The sequence below is a fragment of the Betta splendens genome, chromosome 9, assembly GCF_900634795.4.
Source record: "Betta splendens chromosome 9, fBetSpl5.4, whole genome shotgun sequence".
Lineage (NCBI taxonomy): Eukaryota > Metazoa > Chordata > Actinopteri > Anabantiformes > Osphronemidae > Betta > Betta splendens.
This window is the reverse complement of record NC_040889.2, coordinates 9062766-9084771: the sequence shown is the minus strand read 5'-3', so window position 1 is coordinate 9084771 and position 22006 is coordinate 9062766. Positions and strand designations below refer to the sequence as shown.

At 41.8% G+C, this 22006-nt stretch overlaps 1 protein-coding gene across 10 annotated transcripts in view; it reads right to left on the bottom strand.

Moving 5' to 3' along the window:
• The window catches only part of col7a1l (collagen type VII alpha 1-like), a 46483-nt gene that overhangs the window by 16614 nt on the left and 7863 nt on the right, over window positions 1–22006 (bottom strand). For 9 of the 10 annotated variants that reach the window (XR_008695521.1, XR_008695522.1, XM_041072341.2 and 6 more), the window contains exons 2-72: window positions 21749–21931; window positions 18726–18906; window positions 18398–18557; window positions 17640–17733; window positions 16666–16839; window positions 16315–16478; window positions 16086–16215; window positions 15891–16007; window positions 15582–15737; window positions 15145–15261; window positions 14877–15023; window positions 14658–14777; window positions 14260–14418; window positions 13929–14042; window positions 13666–13815; window positions 13116–13253; window positions 12841–12987; window positions 12632–12751; window positions 12247–12393; window positions 11887–12171; window positions 11644–11783; window positions 11067–11190; window positions 10640–10783; window positions 10340–10527; window positions 10146–10226; window positions 9989–10006; window positions 9878–9904; window positions 9660–9725; window positions 9366–9446; window positions 9247–9273; window positions 9081–9125; window positions 8924–8998; window positions 8746–8841; window positions 8549–8575; window positions 8329–8382; window positions 8075–8146; window positions 7935–7994; window positions 7806–7841; window positions 7670–7714; window positions 7491–7526; window positions 7312–7356; window positions 6643–6714; window positions 6525–6557; window positions 6095–6166; window positions 5917–5976; window positions 5791–5826; window positions 5623–5703; window positions 5315–5350; window positions 5141–5185; window positions 4941–5012; window positions 4783–4818; window positions 4488–4514; window positions 4294–4332; window positions 4128–4190; window positions 3894–3932; window positions 3707–3760; window positions 3571–3603; window positions 2922–2987; window positions 2695–2739; window positions 2529–2564; window positions 2416–2442; window positions 2266–2337; window positions 2112–2174; window positions 1861–1878; window positions 1749–1784; window positions 1627–1665; window positions 1498–1533; window positions 1275–1409; window positions 1045–1137; window positions 656–838; window positions 449–553 (exon numbers count right to left, since the gene is read on the bottom strand). Coding sequence is in view for 8 of the 10 variants with exons in the window: in XM_041072341.2 (XP_040928275.1) it covers window positions 449–553; window positions 656–838; window positions 1045–1137; window positions 1275–1409; window positions 1498–1533; window positions 1627–1665; window positions 1749–1784; window positions 1861–1878; window positions 2112–2174; window positions 2266–2337; window positions 2416–2442; window positions 2529–2564; window positions 2695–2739; window positions 2922–2987; window positions 3571–3603; window positions 3707–3760; window positions 3894–3932; window positions 4128–4190; window positions 4294–4332; window positions 4488–4514; window positions 4783–4818; window positions 4941–5012; window positions 5141–5185; window positions 5315–5350; window positions 5623–5703; window positions 5791–5826; window positions 5917–5976; window positions 6095–6166; window positions 6525–6557; window positions 6643–6714; window positions 7312–7356; window positions 7491–7526; window positions 7670–7714; window positions 7806–7841; window positions 7935–7994; window positions 8075–8146; window positions 8329–8382; window positions 8549–8575; window positions 8746–8841; window positions 8924–8998; window positions 9081–9125; window positions 9247–9273; window positions 9366–9446; window positions 9660–9725; window positions 9878–9904; window positions 9989–10006; window positions 10146–10226; window positions 10340–10527; window positions 10640–10783; window positions 11067–11190; window positions 11644–11783; window positions 11887–12171; window positions 12247–12393; window positions 12632–12751; window positions 12841–12987; window positions 13116–13253; window positions 13666–13815; window positions 13929–14042; window positions 14260–14418; window positions 14658–14777; window positions 14877–15023; window positions 15145–15261; window positions 15582–15737; window positions 15891–16007; window positions 16086–16215; window positions 16315–16478; window positions 16666–16839; window positions 17640–17733; window positions 18398–18557; window positions 18726–18906; window positions 21749–21824 (6135 nt within the window). In the remaining 2 variants the exon portion in view is untranslated. Of the gene's footprint in view, window positions 1–448; window positions 554–655; window positions 839–1044; window positions 1138–1274; window positions 1410–1497; window positions 1534–1626; window positions 1666–1748; window positions 1785–1860; window positions 1879–2111; window positions 2175–2265; window positions 2338–2415; window positions 2443–2528; window positions 2565–2694; window positions 2740–2921; window positions 2988–3570; window positions 3604–3706; window positions 3761–3893; window positions 3933–4127; window positions 4191–4293; window positions 4333–4487; window positions 4515–4782; window positions 4819–4940; window positions 5013–5140; window positions 5186–5314; window positions 5351–5622; window positions 5704–5790; window positions 5827–5916; window positions 5977–6094; window positions 6167–6524; window positions 6558–6642; window positions 6715–7311; window positions 7357–7490; window positions 7527–7669; window positions 7715–7805; window positions 7842–7934; window positions 7995–8074; window positions 8147–8328; window positions 8383–8548; window positions 8576–8745; window positions 8842–8923; window positions 8999–9080; window positions 9126–9246; window positions 9274–9365; window positions 9447–9659; window positions 9726–9877; window positions 9905–9988; window positions 10007–10145; window positions 10227–10339; window positions 10528–10639; window positions 10784–11066; window positions 11191–11643; window positions 11784–11886; window positions 12172–12246; window positions 12394–12631; window positions 12752–12840; window positions 12988–13115; window positions 13254–13665; window positions 13816–13928; window positions 14043–14259; window positions 14419–14657; window positions 14778–14876; window positions 15024–15144; window positions 15262–15395; window positions 15471–15581; window positions 15738–15890; window positions 16008–16085; window positions 16216–16314; window positions 16479–16665; window positions 16840–17639; window positions 17734–18397; window positions 18558–18725; window positions 18907–21748; window positions 21932–22006 lie in introns of those variants that run through there. The other variant, XM_055511218.1, reaches the window with a different exon arrangement.

Sequence of the window (22006 nt, the reverse complement as noted above, 5' to 3'; positions counted from 1 at the left end):
GCTTCTTGCTGAATGTGTTCAGAGGTAAATCTTTCATAAAATTACAATTATTGTGGCTTATAATAATTGTATTGCATTGCAGAAGCCACTGGTTCTGGCTAACAGTTAACATTTGATTGCCCTTTCATTTCTCTCACAGTATTTACTTCTTTTCACGTCATGCATGTATATCCTATATTAAAAAGATAAAAACATCAAAGTCCCTGCTGCTTCCCTGTTGCAGGAGTTAAACTTTTTTTTAACCTAAAGAAAAGGGTCACAGAGTGTTCATTTCCCAGTTTCTGTAAGTTGATTTTCATGCTGCAGCGGCTTAAATACTAAGATATGAGCTAAAACATGAAATACTAGCATGGCCCATTAATAATACACATTCTCAAAGCCAATTAAGACACATACATGCTTGTCAGTGGCAAAGTCATTCATCTGATGGTAGCTGCTGTGACTTTACCTTCCCACGCTCCCTGTTCTTCTTCTGTCCCGCATTCTTAGTCAGAGACTCTTCGTGAGTGAGAAGAACAGTTTCCACCACAGGTCCAGGTAAACCTGAAACCGTCTGACATGCACAGGTTTTTAACTTTACTTCCACTTTCTCTCAACTTTCAGCCAATTACTATTTTAGTGAGTTTACAGGTTATATCTTTTAAAGTACACTCACCTCCTCCATCATAGTATAATTAAAAGTAGTATTGACTACAGTTAGGTTAAGTTTGAGTGAAGGCCCCATCTCCTTCCTTCTGGATCCCCTTAATTTGGTTTCAGTCTTGTCAAGCCCTTGCTCTCCATTCAGTGCAGTGACGGTCCATAAAGTCGGACCCTCTTCAGTTTCATTTAAAGGCTCCTTTGCATCCAATGGCAGAGATTAATAAGAGCAAAAATGTGACAGGTAACAGTCCACAGTGTGTGAACAACAAACATTTAGTCTTCTAAATTATAAAGATATTTTGCTGAACTAAAGTTCAGTGTAATTAAAATGAGTGTCCGTGTTACTCATACAAATCTTCACCTGTGTTATAAAAACATTGGATTAATACTCATGTTACTTACAATAGACAAAGACTCTGAAAAATCTAAAGCTGCATCTTCAATGGTGCCCAAGTCAGACGAAGGCTGGCTGGTGAGGTCAAACTTCACTGAACTCTGTGGAGGTGTGAAGCTTAAATATACTATCCAAATACAAGTAAACCTCCAGAAATTCCCAAAAATGAGTTGAACTCATTTTACACTCATTATTAATAAATGTCCACACATGCATGTTTTTCCTTGGGTCCACGTACTGTGTACTCTGTGATGATGTTGGAGGTGTGACTGTCTGTGTTTTCCTTTGCCTTCTTGGTCGTGCCGAGCACATGAAGCAGCTCCTCTATTCCGTCCTGCAGCAGTCTGTCAATCAAAGCCTTCAGCAAAGGAAGCTGAAAAACAGTTTTTATTTGTGAAGGTCAAACTGCGACGCTATTACATTTCTGTCATGATCTGAACTCATTCACATGTGCAACTTACCCTTATTCCATATGCTTCAAACATCTCTTCAATGTCCTGCATCAAAGAGAAAATGTGTTGCTTCAAAACATAATGGAAAATAAGAACATAGTAGATCCCAAAGGCGAAATGACCACATGCTGTAATCACCTTCATTTCAATAGACTTTCCAGGAGCTCCAGCATCACCCTTTGATAAAAGGAAGCAAATGCATTGAAAATCATGTCATTTCCGTGTTCGTGTTTTTGAGGGATGGGATTGTTCAGCTCTACCTTCTCTCCTTTCAGGCCTTTTTCTCCTGGATCACCCTGCAAAAATGAAAAATGAACCAAAACGCTAATATTGCTGTTTTCGATATATATACACACGCCATTATCATCTTACCTTCATTCCTGGTGAACCCTAAACAGGAGCAGAAGAACGGGACATTGAAACATGCATCTACAACGCGTGGCATCAACTTTGCCATAAGAGTTCACAAATGATGGCATAACATATTGCACCCTTAATAAAAGCCCTATAGTCATCGCTGAATGATGACTCACATGCCGTGCAAGCAAAACACAAATTATACCATGCACAAGCTTAAATTATGTGCCCTTATTTGTGAGCTATAAATATGTGGAAGCACTCACAGTAGCTCCTGGGGGACCCATTGGGATTGGAAATGCTTGTCGGATTTCGTCAATGGTGGCGCCCTGTGTTACAAAATGAGTGAGGTTTAAACAGCCAGGCAGGTCTAGATGGATCTGTTTAAAAAACACTACAAATGTATCACAGAATATTTACCTCTGTAGTGACTAACACCTGCTTTCCAGGCAAACCTGGAGGCCCTGCGTCACCCTTACTACCATCTTTACCCTGAGAAAGGACAAAATGCTCAATCATGCTGCTTTAATTATTATTATTATTTTGATTCTTTTGTACAGAAACACTTACATTTGCACCTGGGTCACCCCTCTCCCCCTGGAATAGAGTGAGAAGCATGTATGTGTATGGTAAGGTGTAATTCTATGTGCATATTTAAATGGATTTCAGCAAATTTTAAAAACCTTTTTGCCATCATCTCCTTTTATGCCTCCTTCTCCCTGTAAAAAAGAAAATATTAATATTCAGATTGAATAATTTAATAAAAGTAACTTAGATATCACACATAAAACCAATTCACTTTGTCTGACACAGACACAGATTTAATTGTCATATGGAAATGGTGCTCACATCTTTGCCAGGCAGGCCCCTCTTCCCATCAACACCAGGTCGCCCCTGTAGAGCAACGAAACAAACACTGATTGTATTTTTCAGATTGATCATTAAGGTGGAAGCAGACATGTGCTAATATGCTAATGCCAATTACATGCCTGAATCAGTAATACAGTTAGTTATGTTGGCTTGACCGGCACCATCGCAACACATAGATGATGATGATTAGGTAACGTGGCACTCACTGGTGTTCCCGGTAGACCAGGCATTCCAGCGATCCCCACTCGGCCTTGGTCTCCTTTATCTCCCTTCTGTTCACACGCACAGACGTAAACAGTTTTTAATGATCACTCATCAACACGCAGTATTAAAAATATACAAAAAAACTGCTGTTAAATAGAATGTATTAGAGTATTAGAGATACATATAAAAGAATCACAACAAAACATGAAAAACCCTCAAATGCATGGGTGCAGGAGGATGAGAGAGGAATAAAAGATCTGTTTTCTAATGGAAAAAGACTCAAAGAATGATAAAACATCTTTTTTTCCTTTTTGTACAGGTGACACAATGTACCAGAAACTTATATTCTGTCTTTCTATTCGGCTTCAGCTGCTGTGCAGCACCTGAGTCACAACCTCAAACAGCATAATGAGATCAGAGCAGTCCTCTTAATATGTGACCGAAGTGAATCACATTATTTCTCCATTCATGTGGCGGTTTATTAACAGCTTCTGAGGGATGATTAGATAATCCTTTTAATCACGTTGCTATTTTATAGTATTACATGTATACTTTTTATACATGTTGCCTTACGGATGCAAACCCGTCGAAACAGAACGTCCCTGTTTATCACATTTTAATCCATGTGCATCTGCTAATATATGTACTCACCAGACCATCATCACCTTTCTGTCCCTGTTCGCCCTGCAATTATTATGAAACACAATATCACAGACACATTGTGAGTAAGCTGTTATGTTAAAAGTTCAATGATGCACAGAAGGTTCTAAGCCAAAGATTTTATAACCTTCATTCCCGGTTTGCCTGGTGAGCCATCAACACCATCTCTTCCGGAACCACCCTGCGAACCATGGAAATACACACATCACGTCACACAAACGTATCATCCTAACGAGGAAAAGTGCAGTAATGTGATGTAACATGCAAGTGGAGGTCACGTTCAAGCAGTATGCGCATATAACATATACACATACCAGAGATGGTCCTGGAGACCCTGGTTTACCTTCTGGGCCCTGTGGAGAGAGAAAATATATAGATTATACAAAATAATTCTCAAAGATAATATACAGTAATTTACAATTTCAGACTTATTAACAGTCTAAGTTAATAGGTCTAAATCTATACTACAGTATACTCTGTGGAACTGAATTAGTATTTATTGATTGTACAATATGCAGTATGCTGATGATAAGTGATTCAGTACTCACTCTTGGTCCAGGCAAACCTGTTTCTCCTCTCAAGCCAGGCTGGCCAGGCTCTCCTGGTTCGCCCTGAAGGAGAAAGGACAGGACAGAGCTAGAATACAATTAACTTCCTTGATAAACAAAAATGTTTAAGAGAGCATATACTGTTATATATTAAGATCAAAGTTACCTTAATCACTCTTGTCAGTATGTTGCTGTCTCCAACAATCTAGTAAGAAAAGATGAAAATTAAATTTAGTCAAGTTGATTAATTGAGCTGACATGGTTTTTCTTTACAAATATTGTTGCAGTAAATGCTCCTGTAAAACATTTCTGATGTGATGAATGCTAAGACAACAAAAATTATAACAAAAATATCGTTACTTGTGCTCCTGGAAGTCCAGGTTTTCCCTGTGTGACCAACAAAAGGAGACGATTAGAAAACACAGTTAAAATCGAAGACGTCACAACACAAAGGAACAGAGTAGAAGCACTGGAGGGTAGCACGCCCCAAAGTTAATTACTGAACGTATCGAAAAAAGAAATCGTGAAGTCACAGGAGGATAGCACGTTGTGGTGATGTGACATGGTGGCTGACACAGAAGAATGATCAGAAACCATTGGACGTCAGACGGAGACAATAAACATGATCATCTCGCTGGGGGAGATACAAACGTACTGGCTCTCCTTTGTCGCCTTTCTTTCCATCAGCGCCCTGCCAAACGGAATAAAAAGCTGCAGTTTGTATTCAACTATTGCAGTTACTCTGAATTACTTAAGGAACTGCTATAATCTAGCAGTGAGGATTTGTTTAGCGTAAATTGACAAATAACTCACTGGCGCCCCCAACTTCCCAGTATCTCCTTTCTCTCCTGGGTCCCCTGGCCGTCCTGTTAACCCCAATGGACCCTGATCAATAAACGCACAATTAAAAAAAGATGAAGATGACAGATGAAGCTGTGCTTGCTAACCTAAGTATGATTTAAATTATTTTTCCAACTGTTCTGTCATTCTGTATCTGAAAACACAAAAAATACCCTGATTCCTCTGTCACCAGGTTCTCCAGCTGGTCCATGTTCACCCTATTAGAGACACAATAACAATAGTATTCATTTCATGTTAGTTATATAGTATTGCTTGCTCTTTTAACTACAAATCACTAAACTGATGTTAAACGTGAGCTAACAGGCAACTCAACAAACTGATTGTACCTTAATTCCTTGGTCTCCTTTAACTCCAGGTGCACCCTACACACAAAGTCAACAGTAAATATCAGCAGTATCTTTATATTATTATTTTATGAGTCGTATTAGCAAATACAGTGTGTAAAACTGAAAAACTGATGATTTTGGAATAGACATAATGCACTAAAAAGGAAAAGATGACATGTGTTCTTTCACTGATGCACTGAAGTTGAATCTTTAGCCTGACGGCAGAAAGATAGACTAGATTGATATTTTACTGAACTATACAAAGAACGTTCATTTCTTACTGTGACAACCACTCAGGATTTACTTACATCTTTACCTCTTAATCCTGGTTCTCCAGAATTGCCAGGGAGCCCGATATCCCCTTTGTCACCTTTAAAGCCATCCTGTCCCTGGAAGTTCAAAATTGACAAAACATAACTGCAGATGTGACTCTGATACAGTTAATGTTACATATAAGAGAAGCTAGCAAACTTTACCTTTGGTCCTGGTTTTCCAGACAGACCAACATTCCCCTATGAACAATAAAATCAATAAAGTGATGCCTTATTATAGAATGGCAACAGGGAAGAAATGTGACATGAGTAAATGTGGTTTTCACTCACCCTCTCACCATTTTCTCCCTTTGGTCCCTGCTGTCCTGGAATCCCAAACCCAGGATTTCCCTACACACACCATAACCAGTCACAGCAATTAAAGTCTATTAGCCATATTCATATATTAGTCAATAGGAATTCAATTTATTTAATACAAGAATGATGTGCAACATTTCTCACTATTAACCTTTTCTCCTTTGTCTCCTCGTTCACCTTTTATTCCCTGGGGCCCTGTGGGGCCAACTGGACCGATGTCTCCCTGAGAAACAAAAACAAAACTCTGTTGGCCTTAAACAGCACCCTGTGAACTAAGATTGAAAAGGTCTCATCACTGCAAAAGCTAATGAAAGAAAACCTTAATTGTGTTTGATAAGTGGACCCAGGGGACTCTGAGCGTGTGACAATACCCTGAGCAATTAATTAGCAATGTTTTGATAGAATAAATCATTAGGAGAATCACTTGCTTCTGGCCGTCTGACTTATTTTAAGGTAGTTAAGATAAATGCAACATACAATGCTGTGACAACATTTAATAGAAATGTTTTGTGTGACTGCTAATTCACTTGAGTGACTGAAGCATAATTGCATAAAATACTTAACATACTTTGATTACTCACCCTGGCACCTTTTTTTCCAGTTGGACCAATAATCTGTCAAAAGAAAGAAACCTGAATATTGAATGCAAAGTGTTTCTGCAGTGTTTGAAAAAACACAAGGTGTGGAACTGTTTCTTACACCCTTGGCAGGATCACCAGGGGCTCCCCTCTGACCCTCGTCTCCTTTTAACCCCATTGGCCCCACGACCCCCTAGAAACAAGATAAATAAAAGTTCAACCTGAATTCAGTGTGGCAGCCTTTGTTACAGTATAATTGATGGTATATTTGTATTTTGTGAAACTAAAAAACTTCCATCCAAATATCCATAACTATTCTATCTCGTATTAAGCAGCAGCTTCTTAACTGTTTTCCTTAAAGCTAATCTTGAAAATTGAAATATTAAAACTGCAGTACAACAGGGAACAGTGTGGGCCTTGTGATGGCATTTTTGTGATATTATTATCCAACAGACTAGGCGGCCTCAAATTAAAAATCATTGAAGCAGGACAAAAAGGGTTCATTTGCAAAAGATGTCCACTGAGGTTTGACAACTTGGCTTGTTATTTTATTTAATCAGAAGCATATCTCATTGAGCCTAATCTTCACGCGCAAGAATAAAATGGTTTCTTCCTTTGTTAATACGAAAATCCAAGTGTGTATGGAGACAGGACGCCTTTATTGAATAGTGCTCCTCTGTTTTTTCCACCACCGTACCCTTGACTGAGCATTTCAAAATGTGAGCAGCAAACTGTTTGTGTATGTGTGTTGACGACTCTAATTAAGGTGAATTATGTCATTTTCACTCACTGTTGGCCCTTGTGGTCCTATTGGTCCCGTCTCTCCTTTTTCTCCCTAAAAACATGGTAACATACAGTACTATATATATGTGGATCCATATACTTTCATTACGATGTGATGTCAGTTTTTTGCTACAGTATATTTTTAGCCCAGTGATTCGAGCAAATGTGTATGTGCGCTGAACTCACCTTGTCCCCTTGCTCCCCTTTGAATCCCTTCTTTCCCTGCAGGTACAAATAAATCACCAACTCTGAATCCTTTCATCACTGATTCTTAAACAATTTTCACCCTTCATTAAAAGGATTCGCTTTCATCTCATTTGACTAAGCTGGTATTAATTTCATAGCCATTTATTTAGGTTACCAACCCGAGGTCCGATGATTCCTTGGATGCCCTGCTCTCCGCGATCACCCTCAGAAAATGAATTACAGACCAATATTATTCTTATTTTCAATTAAAATAAAACATATTCAGTTAATGGACAACTTTATAATCTTGCTAACCTTTGGGCCAACTGGTCCTGTTAAACCGATATTACCCTGCGGAACAAAAGTTCAAACATAAAGAAAAATTAGTCATTCTAATAGAAACTACATAAGTAAGGATGAGTTTTTTCTTTTAATATCATGCACCTTCTCCCCTGGTTTCCCACGAGGGCCCTGAATGCCTTGTATGCCGATTCCTTCTTCACCCTGAAAAACTATTTATTAGACCTTTGACTGACTTTTAGAATCATGTAAATAAGCAGGTGGTAAAAAATAGCACACTTTACCTTATCTCCCTTCTGACCTGGTAACCCTGGCACCCCATCGATGCCAATGGGTCCAGGCAAACCTGCGGTACCCTGCAAGTGTTCATATATACGTGTGTGTCAGCGTTTGTGTGCAAGAGATACAGAAACAAAACATCAAGAAAAAACATTTGAAAAGATGCAGCAGATTCATCCATGAGCCAACTGTGAATAGTCCTTTCACTTTCCAACATGTTCTTTGTTACTACTGATAATTTGATCAACTATGTACTTACATTTATTCCCGGCTCTCCTTTGTCTCCATTCACGCCCTGCTTCCCACGTAAACCCTTTCAAAAAGAATCAAAGTATTATCTGATATAGAAATAAACAGTGGCTATGAGACAACTCATAAATATACAGTATTATTCTCAGTTTAGATAATAAAAACAATGCACTCAATAGAAACAAGTCACGCCTAAAGAAACTAATAGAATTAGACTTAGGCAGACTTACTTTAGCTCCTGGCTCTCCAGGATCTCCCTACAAAATAAAAGTACATATGTTGCCTGAATATTTGTTGCTGTAAATAAATGTTAGATTCAAAGTTGGGTTTGGCATTACAAATGCATCATAATAAATTTTAAAGATCATAATTATTCAAGCTATGTGTGCAGCTTTTTTGATAAGCTTGTCAGACAGATCCATTTTACCTTGACAGATATTCCTGGTGGCCCTAAGGGTCCTGGCTGACCAGGCAGACCTGGAGCTCCATTGACCCCTGGTATGCCAGGAGGCCCCTGAGGCCCCTGTAAGATTGAGATAAATAAGATTCTTATTTACTGTTAATTAGAAGTGTATTCAAAAGTGTTTTTACTTCTGATGACTCACTGAAGATCCCGGTTCTCCTTTTCGTCCAGGGACAAAGTTTGAGTCTGTGCCAGCTATAACATAGCCAGGCTCTCCCTGTGTGAAGACATTTAAAAAGTTAGAGAATGAGAGAGATGGTGACAGAATTCAGTCCACATGTAGATTAAGCAGGACTCACTCTTTCTCCTCTTTGTCCCTTTGGACCAGTGATTCCAGGAGGACCCTGACAAAAGAGACATGAAAGGGGACAATTATAGGATCCTATACCAATAGTATTTAATTTAACAAAAAATGAAATGCATGCACCATAAGAAGGTTTACTTTGCAAATTATTTAGATCTCACCATGTCACCTGGTATGCCTTGTGGCCCCTGCAAATAAACAGCAGCATTTTGAAAGATACACCTAAATCAGTTCAACTTTAACTAGGTCAGTGTGAAGTTCTCTGTCTGAAAATATTTACCCGCTGTCCAGCAGAACCAGGGGGCCCGGTTCTCCCCGGCCGTCCAGGCAACCCCGGTACACCATCTGTTCCTGACGGCCCCTGTCAAATAAAAACAATGGTCAAAGCCACACCACCCTCACAGCAACAGCAGAGTCCTGAGATTGTAACAGTAGGTATAACAGTAATTTGATATTGAGCCTATAAGAACAGAAATGAATGTGTTAACATTTGGTGCAGCTGGTCAACAGACCACATGTCACCTTTTATTTCACTTCAACCATGTATGTAAGCGGTGAGTGTTCACATTCTTACCCTCTCTCCTTTCTCTCCTTTGGAAGGAGCAAAAGGATCAAACTGTCCAGGGCTCTGCCGAAATTTCTACATAATCAAAAAATAAACAATATTTAATACAATTGTTATGAAGGTGCACAGAAAAAGAAGGCACTGAAGGATGTTTGCAAAGATTTCTGTTGGAAATGAATAAAAGAATAGGTGCAAAACTGTAATGAAGCAAGCCTGATGACACATACCAGACTTCCAAAACCTGAACCATCTCCCTGAAAGAATAAACATAATATTAATAAAAAACAGAGCAACAACCTATGGATATATTTAACATTAAACACAGTCCACCTACTTACCTTTTCCCCTTTTTGTCCCTGGGAAGAACAAATTGTTATTATGATTAGTGCAAAAAATAAAAATAACTCAAAGATCATCACCTAATAGTGAATTTGCATTTTGGCAACAGCTGATCGGTGACAGAGGCAGGGAAGGATTAATGTCTCAACTACTAACCTTTACGCACCGGGAGGAGCAAGGACCCTCAGGCTTGAGCACCTTCTCTGGGTCTTCAGTCGGGGTGTCCAACGGTGCGAACTGAAAGTAAAAGTGTCAAGAGATTTACACTTACCTTTATTATATGTATTGATACAGTGACTATCCATTTTCTACTGTAGCTCAACAAAGCGTTTTGATTTGTTTTGCGTCACCTCATCTTGTAGCTTGAACTCAGAGAGCAGCTCCTCACTACAGATACTGCTGATAAATTCCCTCTCAATTGAAGGAAAGTCATCGAAGGTTGGTGAGTAGAAAATATTCTTGTAGCTTGTGGGCGCTGCGATTTTACTCAGCTCATCCACGTCTGCATTTGAAACTCCAATTGCCAACATACTGACGCCTGTAGAGAGACGGGTTCAACAGAACAGTCGGGTACTACAGCCATTTGCTTTGATCACTTCTTTTTCAAACTCTTCACACGCTTTGAGGTAACGTTCAACTTTTCAACTGACCCAGAGCGCGTGCAATTCGGGAGGGTGGAACCACATTATCCTGAGCCCTGCCATCTGTGATCAGGACCATAACATGGGCCACATCCTGTCTCATCCCTAGAGACTCTTGGAACAGTTCCTGCAGAACAAAACCGATGCCTTTTCCTGCAAAGAATTAGTTGAAAAATGAATTAACCTAATAAGTAGATTGACTTCTTAACATATTGTTGTGTGGTTGTTGTGTTGTGAGGCTGTGCACATGAGAGCGGGCTATAAGTCGCTCATATAAGCAACAATACTTAATTCATTTTTTGTAAATATTCATAAAACAGTAGTAGCAACACTAAAAATAGTGTCTAGAGAGAGACGTGCAGCTGAAGGCTAGGACATCAACAGCGGGAACTAAATTGGGCTGTGTGCACATATGCGCTGTGTGAATATTACAAACCTGTTCTGGTGTTGCCTCCTTTGTAGCGCAGCGCTCTGATCGCCCTCAGCACAGAGCTTCTGTCTTTGAAGTCGCTTAAACGGAATTCAGTGCGAGGCTCATCGCTGTAATGAACCACAGCTATCTGAGGGAGGAATGATGGAGAGGTTCCACATCATCATCACAGCATTTCCAGTGATTTAAAGCTGAATGTGAGCAATAATTCTGTTAATTTTATTAAAGTACACATTTCTCAAACATGCTACAGTATGCATCATAAGACACATTCTGGATCACTCGCAGAGTTGATTACAAGCAGTGTGACACTGTTCCCTGTTTGTTCTAGCTGCCAATATTTGATTTCACTTCTGTCCATTCGGTGAAAAAAATACACATTATGTTCCTGCTAATGGAACTGACTTGCAAAGTAGCCTCACTGGAGCTTTTTATTACTTTACAGGCTCATATCATCATCTAAAATCACTGTGATCCATTCAAAGCTTTAATTGTTCTGCCACTTTAAACAAAGTAAGGAAAGCTGAGACCACAGCATTTCATTACAAAAGGGAAATGGCAAAGCTCTTGCTGGGAGACCAACCTGTGTACCCTGAGGACCAATGACAGGAAAGTAAGTGGCCACTCTGAACATGAAGTCCTTCATCCTAATGAAGTTATTGGCCCCGATGCTGGAGGACTCATCCACTAAAAAAACTATATCTGCTTTGGTCTTACCACAAACTGAAACACAAAAAAATACATTCATGTACATATTAATGAAATGTGCCGCTCGACAATACTAATTACTGCATGAAACATAATCTAGCGGCTCATCTTCCTATACCTGGCTGTGGTGGAGCTGCCTTCGGTGCACTGACGGTGGCCAGCCGTTGCGTTGTGACTGCTACTGCTTTGGCTTCAGTGACGCTCGGCTGACGAGGGGGCGGTTTGGTGGCTATGACTTTGGTTGGTGGCACAACAACGGGCTGCCGTGTGGCTCTAGTGGTTGTGTCAGTGCTGGTGTTGGTGACGGAGGCTGGCTGTAAGGCAGTGGTGATGTGAGAGGAACCAGGGGCTACTGTGGCTGTTGACACAACCTGGACTGTTGCCACAGGAGAATCCTGCCCCACTAAGATGATAGTTTTTTAATTAATTAACTCATATTCACAAGATCAAACAACAAAAAAGGAGAGTAATGTCTTACATATTCTGTGGTACACAGTGCTTATAGGCCCCTCCACTTCTCCATACAGTGGCCTAATGGTGAAAATATATGTTCTGCCATACTGGAGGTCACTGAGCTTATAGGATGTGAAGGCAGGGCCCAGAATCTCCGTTTTAGTCTCCAAGACTGAAAAGAACATAATAAACGTGTTTTTTTATTATTTGAATATTTGACCCTTGTGTTGGATGAAAAGTATTGTTCTGTACCCAATTTCTGAAACTTTGCTAGTACATACTATAGACGTATGTGCCACGGTACTTTCACTTCAAACAATGAGACAACACAGCACTTTCCAACACAGGTGCATTGCATCAAGCAGTCTTTATAAACCGGTGCTAGTCTTATAACACACAAAACCACTGACCTGAGATGTGCCTCCAGGACAGGAGGTAACCAGAGACGCCTGCAACTCGTGTCCACTTCAGAACAGTACTTCTGTCTGTAGTGTTCAAAGCAGCGAAGCCATTCACTTTGGGTAGATCCACTGAAACCAAAAACCAAATCATTAATACACTTATGCTCCTAATATCTGCCAGAAATGTGACTGAGAGCAGATCTGAGACCAGCACTCACAGGTGCGGGCTGTCACCAGAACTGGACTTCCTTCCTTGTTTCCCACCGTGCAGGACACTTGGATCTTATAGGCTGAGCTCTCCTGCAAGTTGTGGATGGTAAAAGTGGTGGAGGCAGCTGAAACCATGTGGAACTTCTCATCACCTCCTAAAACACAGAACAATGAGATCAAGCATTCAAACAGTGTGAGCCCTGTGTGCATACTGTACATGCATGTATGTGCTGTATATGAATGTCAACTCCCACAGTTGACTGTACTGTAAGTGGTTGCTTACCCAGGAAAGGAACCCATGAGATTTTATACCCCGTTGCACCTGGTGTCCTTTTCCAGGACAGGGTGAAAGAGTTGACCCCTATGTCCACAACCTTGACCCCCTTCACTGCCTGGATGGGATCTGAGTCTGAGACAGCAGCTGAAAAATAACATCGCGTCACACACTGTACATGTCATGTGATCATACAGTCCATTAAAACCAAATTCCAATAAAAAGTCTATCCAGACTCTCCTTCACCATTTGTCAGTATAATAAATTTGGCAGCTAAAGCTTGTGACACACTAGCATTGACAGCGACAGTGATAAAATGATAGTAGCTCTGTGGTGACACATAGTACAAGCGAAAGCGACAGGAACTGTGATTAAAATGGAAAGACCAAAGTACATGACCTGCCAGTCAACGGACGACACTACTAGGGGGGACAGAGCACGGGATGAAGAACTTCCCCTTCCCACCCATTTAATTAGCATGGGCCACAGCTGCATAGAGCTATTTAAACCTAAAGATGAATTGGGATAAATAAAAAAAAATCTCACTTTCACTTTGTACCTGTGAGCTGAGATAAGGAGATTTCTGGCCCTTCTGAGTTGCCGTACACTGCACAAATAGTGACCGTGTAAGTGGACTGTGGGGTCAGGTCTTCAATACGATGGGAGAGGATGCTACGGTCCAGGTAACGAGACTGGGGGCTGCTATCGCCTGCAGGTTAGCACATATACAGAAATTGTATTACAGTGCATGCAGTATAAAACTGAATATAGTGGTACCTACTGAAACATCAAAACCAAAATAACTAAAGTTTAATATAATACCTGTGTTCCAAGAGAGTTTGTAGTCAGTGGCTCCTACGATGGGACTCCACTCCACATCTATGGAAGTACTTGTGTAAGATGTCACCTTGAAGTTGGAGACATAGCCCAGAGGAGCTGAGAAAGGAGGTGGGGGGGGGGGGATTAACAGTCTGTAGATGCCTATGGAAGTCCATTGCTATTGACATTGTTTAATTCAAGCAGACAGGAAGAGGAACTAGCAGTAAGCTACTTTACGCTTGTCTGATTCTGCTGAGTCGCAGAACAAACAAACTACACAGTGTCTACACAGTATATATTTAATCAGTGGGGACCTCCTGATACGGGTACTCACATGTTCTGAAGGTGGCTGTGATACCAGGCCCCACCACAGATCCAAACAGGACATAGAGGGTGAGCACGTACTCGGTATCATGGGCTACGTTCTTCAGATGGTGCTCTGTGGTGCTGCCGTTTAGAGCCAACTGCCTGGGACGGTCCCGACCAACAAACTCTGAAAGGCAGAAGAAACTTTTATAAACATGGGTCGATGTGATTGAATCCCCCAGCACCTTGGTGGGCTATACAGTACATATGCGGTATGTAATGTATTTCCCATGCTCCTGAGACTGGAGGAAAACGCAATGCAAATAGCATATTGTGAGCAAATAAAACATCTTTCACGAGCCTATACTGTATGCTGCATAGAATCATCAAGAGCCCTGGCGCCATGTGTGGAATCTGTGATATCACCTGGGGTGGGTCCCCAGGCTAGCCTGTATCCTGTGGCTCCTGGGACACCATTCCAGGAGACTACAGCAGTACTGGTGCTCACCGCAGACACCTTCAGAGTCTGCACTGCGCTGCTTTCCACTGACAGAGAGAGAGACAGAGGGAGAGAGGGCTGTTGTATGCCTTGAATACTGCAACAACTCTTCTGCTGCTGTACCGTCTAGAAAAGGTTTGAGTTACGTGTCTTGATTTTCATAGCGGTGACAGGTCCCTCCACGTCTCCGAAGACAGGATTAATGCTGATGGTGTATTCAGCGCCAGGATGGAGGCCCTGGATCATGTAGAAATTAAAGTTGTCTCCAAGGTTTATGTTCTCTATGTGATCATCTAGAAGACAGGGAAACAGGGAAAGTAGTAGAAGTAGTAGAAGTAGTAGTAGTAGTAGTAGTAGACTAAAAGTACATATTACAGTCCAATGTAGAGTCTATATCTAAAAACATAGCAGTACTTTGGGATGCCCACGTCAGACGATATCCTGTAGCGCCTTTTACTGAAGTCCACCTGGCTTGGACCGTATCAGTGGTGGCATTTTCCACCAGGAACGTCTGAATCGGCACCAGCTTCACTGTTAAACACATCCAGAACACACAAACATTTAATGTATATGTTATATGTAATACACAGCTTCTAAAGATAGTTCCCTAAGATCATCATGAAGTACAAATGATACAGTGTAATTTCAACCTGATGCTTACATACTGTATTTCTCTTGAACAACATCACCCTCCTGTGGATGTATAATAGTACTGCACTTTGCTCTCATGCTACTCAAACACATCAGCTTTTCCCTGTGGTTATTTAGACAGATACATAAAAAGACTTGTTTGCGAAAAATCTTAGGTCATATGTAAATTCATTTTCTCATGTATAAGTCATCGAACTCACATGTTTTCCCCACTATTGAAACTGGTTCACTTGGTCCTTGGGGGTACACAGCATAAATACTGATGGTGTACTTCCTATCCTCCTCCAGGCTGTCAATCACATGAGAAGAGATGTCTCCAGGAAGCAGATGCTCGTAGCTGAATCCTGGTCTGTTGGCTGCAAAACAATCGTAAATCCTGACGAATCCAGAGAAATAATGGATACATTCTAAACACCTTGCTCCTGTTATGCAAGCTGCCTTGAGTTAGAGTGTTAAAGTAATTACTTAAATTACCAATATTGCAGTCACATTGGCATATGTCAACGTACTTCTTGGGATAAAAATCTTGAATCCATTGAGCTTCCCTAAAGGAGGAGTCCAGCCCAAACGCAGAGAGAACAGCCCCTCTTCAATAATACGAAAGTTTGACACCAGGGGCAGAGGAGCTAAATGACAGGAAGTAGTACACAGTTGATATCTGTATTTGTTCATTTATTTATCACTAGATAATGAGTGGTACCAACTTGTCTGTGTGGTGACTGTGGCAGAGTCTCCGAGGAGGCCGGGGTAGATGGCGTGGACAGTGAGGGAATAGTTTGTTTTGGGGTTCAGCTCTGTCACCAGTACTGTGCTCACATCTGCCTTCAGATCAATCTGTTGCAGACAAGAGATCACTAATATGCACCTTACAAACTATTTACAGTAAGCATTGATGATACTCAGTTATCACAAAGCATTTGCTCATCCACTCGCCTCTCTCTGCTGCTGGGAGGGAGAGTGCTCTTTGGTGTTGAGAGGAGTGACCAGAATCCGATATCCGGTGACATCGCCAGTAGCCTGACTCCATGTCAGTCTGAGGGAGCTGTAGTCCAACTCACTGACCTGAAGGTCTCTGGGGCCCACTATAAGCGTTTCAACTAAGCGAAGTAAAGACAGAAAGTCAAAAATATGGATTTAAAAAGTAAAGGAAAAGCCTTACTTTTTTTTTTTTTAAAGGGAAAATAAATGGTGGGAGTAAAGCTTGTCTTTGACAGAACATCCATCTAAGAAATCTTGGATTGTGTGAAATAACAGAAATATTTCTTGCACATTCACGTTACTCACCAGGCTGGGACGGTTTCACAGGCCGTGGTGGTTCAGAGGCAGTAAAACACACTCTGCGGGACAGTTTGGGAAGGATGGTTTCCAGGAGAGAGTAATCAGCACCCAGCAGTAGGTGCTCCTCATATGGCTGCGTCACAATCTTCCTAAGCTCTGTCTCGTCGACTCCACGAACACCTGGCCACAGGATATACAGGATAAACATCATGGCATTGGGAAAAGTTAGATGAACCCTAAGTGCAGCAGCAATGATTTACATCCTTATGCATCCTTAAATGAAAATCTCATTCCAATCTTTTAGAGCGGTTTGCTCCAAGGCCTTTCCCTACACAAACCACTAGGGGGAGCTGTGACATTTGGGAGAGACTGACTGCTTTAATAAATGCAGGGCACATTTACAGTACATGCACAAACTCTATCCACATGTACAACAAAGTGTGTTATTAAAGTTACATATGCTCTACAAGCAGTTTGGTCTTGCACTAGTAAACAAAATGCATGCAGAACTTCTCTATGAGCATGATGAACGACATGTGCAGGTCTCTGTGTCAGAGGTGCAGATGGGGGTGCACTGAATCACCCAAAGAAAAATAGCTGTGATTATCACACCACTGGCTAATGAGCAGTAATTATTGCCTGAGAGGATGAAAAGGTTGGCTTGTGTCCTTATACACTATGTGCATGCAGGAGAAAAAGAACAAGATATTTGTAAGTAAATGCAGCCAGCATAAAATAATACACTACACAGTGTATACAGTATAGGAACAGAATGAATAACTCATTCATTCTCACATATAAATGCTATTTGTAGCGTCAAACTAAGTTACAAATACATATGTTTACTCCACTGAATTCAAATGTTCAGGAAATGAATTTCTAACTGCAAACTGTGCAGATAAGCCAGCAGAGCTCAGATAAAAATCTGTGAGGGTAGTGAGGGTGTCGAAGAAATTCACAATAACAACTTCAACACTCACCTACTGCAAAGAGAGAAATCCCGTTGTCGGCTACGGCTCTGGCTGCAGCATCCACCTGGTCGTCTGAACGTCCACTGGTAATCAAAACTGTGATCTGGCCCCAAAAAGACATGTGTGTTCTAAAAACAATATTTTCCTGAATGTTTGCATCACTGGAGGTTCCATCCAGCCTCCAAGCAATGTTTTGCTTGTGCAGAAAAAGGAGCAGCCTTGTATTAGACCCATAAAAGCCCCCATGGACTTAACATGGTTTAGCTCGTAATTGAATACATAATTAAATAAATCAAAGACAAAGTGGAATACAAGGATGCTGGTTTGCAACGGAGACTGATAATTTCCCTATTAAAGAAAAATTAGTTCAGTTCATTTGAAGTTCAGCCCTCAGTCGACGTGAACAAAGGCTAGAAATCCTCAAAATGAGGATGTGCTCTGGCTGCACAGTTCAATATATTATCCTAATCCTCAATTGTGTGCCTTCCCATGACAAGATCATTCGCACACAGACACTCAGAGATGGGGAGATGGTTGTAAAGCAAACTATTCAAAATGGGTTTCAGACAGTGGTGTGAAAATGGTACACTGGTTCTGTTTAGTTTGTGCCTGTGAAGCACATATAGAGATGCCCAACAGGTCATTTCAATTCACTTGTTGTTGGTGGCAGGTTCTGTGCAGAGGCTTGTTTCCATTTGGTCTGTCATACAATACAATACAATACAGTACGTGTGCTGTTTAACTGTAGGTGGTTGGAACCTCCGCACCTTTGGGGCATGGTCTCGACTGACGGCGGGGCTGAACACCGGGTCAACCAGAAACTGGAGGGCATCACCAATCCTCCTGGATCCACCCTCGTAGGGGAGGTCTTTGATGGCTTTGAGCACGTCCCCCAGAGAACTGTAATCTGTCAGAGCTATCCGCATTCTGCAAGGAGGGAGTACAGGAAGGCAGGATGGTAAAAAAACGAAGGAGCAAATACACATACTGTACAGTATGTGTGTTGCATGACGATTCGCTGTTCCACATATGACATGTGTGTAAACTGGACAAAGGTGTGTGCAGTGCTCTCCCCTTCTGCATTTCAGTTTTCACCTTGGGACATCCCCAAAGACGGTGACGCCAAAGCGAACCCCGTCGCTTCCGATCACACTGTCCTGGAAGGAGGACGCAACGGCGGACACGAAGCCTTTGACCGTGGAGAAGCTCTGTTGGCCCACACTCCATGACGCATCCACCAGAAACACTATGTCCGCCTGCACCACCGTCCTGCACGCTGAGGGAGGAAGAACAGATGAATTGTTGTGCGACGTGCAGGTATTATTCAAACATTGTCCACCAGATGGCAGCCTTGTTCCATGATGTGAAGCATTTTCCGCTCCTCTCCTTCCTGTCATGCATCCAGAGCGCCACGAAAATCCCCATGAATTTTTAATGAGACACAAGTGAGCCAAAGAGACTATCAATATTCTGAGCACTCCAGCAATAAAACCTTAGTACAGCGATGAGGAACGCTTAGAATAATAAGGTAAACACACCCAAAATCAGGGTCAGTCCCCTTGATCACGCAAACAAATGCATTTAACATACAGATCTGCAGCTTTTGAAAGGATTCAGATGCTTTTTAATGTGGCGCGCGTGTGCTGCACGATGCTGCATTGACCACTGTACTTGCACACATAACTAGAGCGCACGCTGAACACTGGAACCTGCTGCGTCTGCACACGGCCTCCAGGCCAATACTGTGGTGTTACAAATGCAGTAAACCACAGTGACGACAGCATTGATTAGAGATGGGCAACGCCGATTGTTCCGTAAGTGATAACTCAGCTTCACTGCTGTCCTCTGTTTCATTACCAAGCTTTCTTGCCTCTATTACCTCGCCCCTTACTGCTTTGTCTAAAATCCCAGGGTTCATTAGGGGTGGCATGTGTCACCACAGCATTATGTGCTCCCTCACACTCCCATACATCCCTGGCATGCAGCAAGGACGTCAGTGTCAATGTAATAGAATTTTGGACCCCTGTGATATAATAGCGCTGCTTATGCATATTCAGAGGATGCAACAATGCTCTTTGTTAGCTGAGTTTCATACAGGCCCATCAGCCATCCAGACACATGCTTTTTCCATTCGCTGGGATCCATTTCTGCTAACCACAGTGTTCTGAGAACATAAAACCACCCGGTTGACACTTTGAGCAAGAAAGCAGCTGGAGGTCGACGTAACGTCAGACAGACACAGATGAGCGGGAAAACAAGATCAATTATCTAGAAATTCGTCTGTCTGGACTGGCAGGTGAGAACCGCATGCCTTCGATAAGGAGGCAACACATGCTGAGGGATTAGGACTGGTTTTCTTGAAGGTTATCTATGCTGATATCTCAAAGGTTGTGTACACCTCTGGGTCAGACCACCATTGATTTACGCATTAGATGTAACTCAGTGGCTTCAGCATATGCTGCAGAAAACACTGCCAGGCGAGCAATAATCCTAATAATGATACACTACAGGAACAAGAACCAAGCAAGCATCAGAAGGTGTGAGTGAAGGAGCCGCTCGTTTTTTATCCAGACTAGTGAACGTAACAGTACTGTAGGAAAAGGGAGCTACATTATTTTCCACAGGACACTTCTGCTGTGTTTGGTTTTACATTAGTGTCCATCACCTCATTCACCGAGCCTTCATCCTTGTTACAGTCAGGTATTACTGGCATCACACGTCCATTTTACCAAATGTAACCGTTTTGAAATTATGATCAAGACAAAAGTCCACATTATTGTGCGTGTATTCACACATCAAACGCAGACACATGATGATGACTCAAGGTAATGCTAATCCCCGCTCCCCTGTCAATTGATGACATTGCTTCGCCTGCAGCATTTCTGACAGGACCAGGCTTTCTAGAGGACTCAGCTACCGGCTGCCACTTCACATACTGTTACTTGCAGCTTCATGTGTTGGCATGTTGATGATGTTTGTGTGTCGATTACCCTCAGACCGGTCAGCCGTCATACTCTCTGTATACTCTGAATATTTGACTTTCTGCACTGGCAAATCACTTTTTTGATATTTGTGGTAGCTTACTGTGAGCTTATCAGAGTTTATTTGCTGACGCAGCTGCCTGCTGCAGCTGACAAGAGTGACTCAGACAGCTTCTCACTTTGCACCGGGGGCCTTTAAACAAAAGCTTAAAACTAAAAGAAGCTACAAAGCTCCGTGGTTCTGCAGAGCAACACGAGCAATACTTTTTTTATTCATTGTTAGTGTTAGAATACTGAATAATGCGTCTTCAGGCTGTCAGCTTCCTCATTGTTCCTAAATTTCATCACGTACCCCATTTGTGTGTCACTATAAGCCTTGTGGAATATAACCCACTTCTATACGAGGGCAGGTAAATTAACACTTTAACAGTGATAACAGTTGCAAATCTGGCCTCAGTATACCTTTGGGCTGTGTGTATCCCTCCACAATTCCCAGAAATTTTGCCAACCACTTTCCAGGTGGAGGAAATATAACTTTTGATTGGCTGATTGACCTTTCCCTGACATCCAATAGCACCTGGGGCTTGGTTTGACAGGCTGGCAGACAGAGTGCTGTTCTGTACATGAGGCTAGCAGATGTTTCAATTCCCTGACTAGACACAATCTGGGGGAGAATATGGAGGTGGGTTAGCCTAAAAGTCCAGGTGCAGAGATTTAATGATGGAGCAGTCACCCAGGTAGTGTTCACCGAGCAGCTGCCCTTTCTTTGGCCCGAGCATCTCCTGCAATGTTATCTGGTTCATGGATCCCGCTGACAATCAGACATATGGCTGTGACTCAGCTATTGGTATTAGATGGGGAACACTGATCAGCCACAACAACAAAAGCACGCGCCTGAGCTGCCAGAGCAGCTCTGACCTCCCTGAGCAGTGCACTCTAAATGGCCTCTGAAGGTGTCCTTTACATGTCACATGGAGAGCAGCCCGTCGTTGGGCAGGAGACAGCATCACATATGCTGCAAGCCATGATCACTACCCGTAGTAGCAAGAGGGTATCTATAGTTTTAATGTAAGAAAAGCAATTAGAAACATCACAAACAAAAAATAATGTTGTGTTTATTCAGATGTAGTCTATTACCTTCAGGTTGTGCTGTGACTCTTTGATGGGAGTAAGAAATCAACAGAAGGAATATCCACACACAACAGCAGCCCATAGTCCTTCCGTCTTCCTCGTCCACCTTCAGTCACCTGCTTCTATGCCCAGAGCCTGTTGTTGAATTATTCTCCACCGTCATCAATTGTAAGTCTCCTTTTCTCTTATCTGGAAACATACACATGAAAAGAGGGTGTAATTAAAAACAGATAAAATATAATTAGCTATTAATTGTAAAGGACA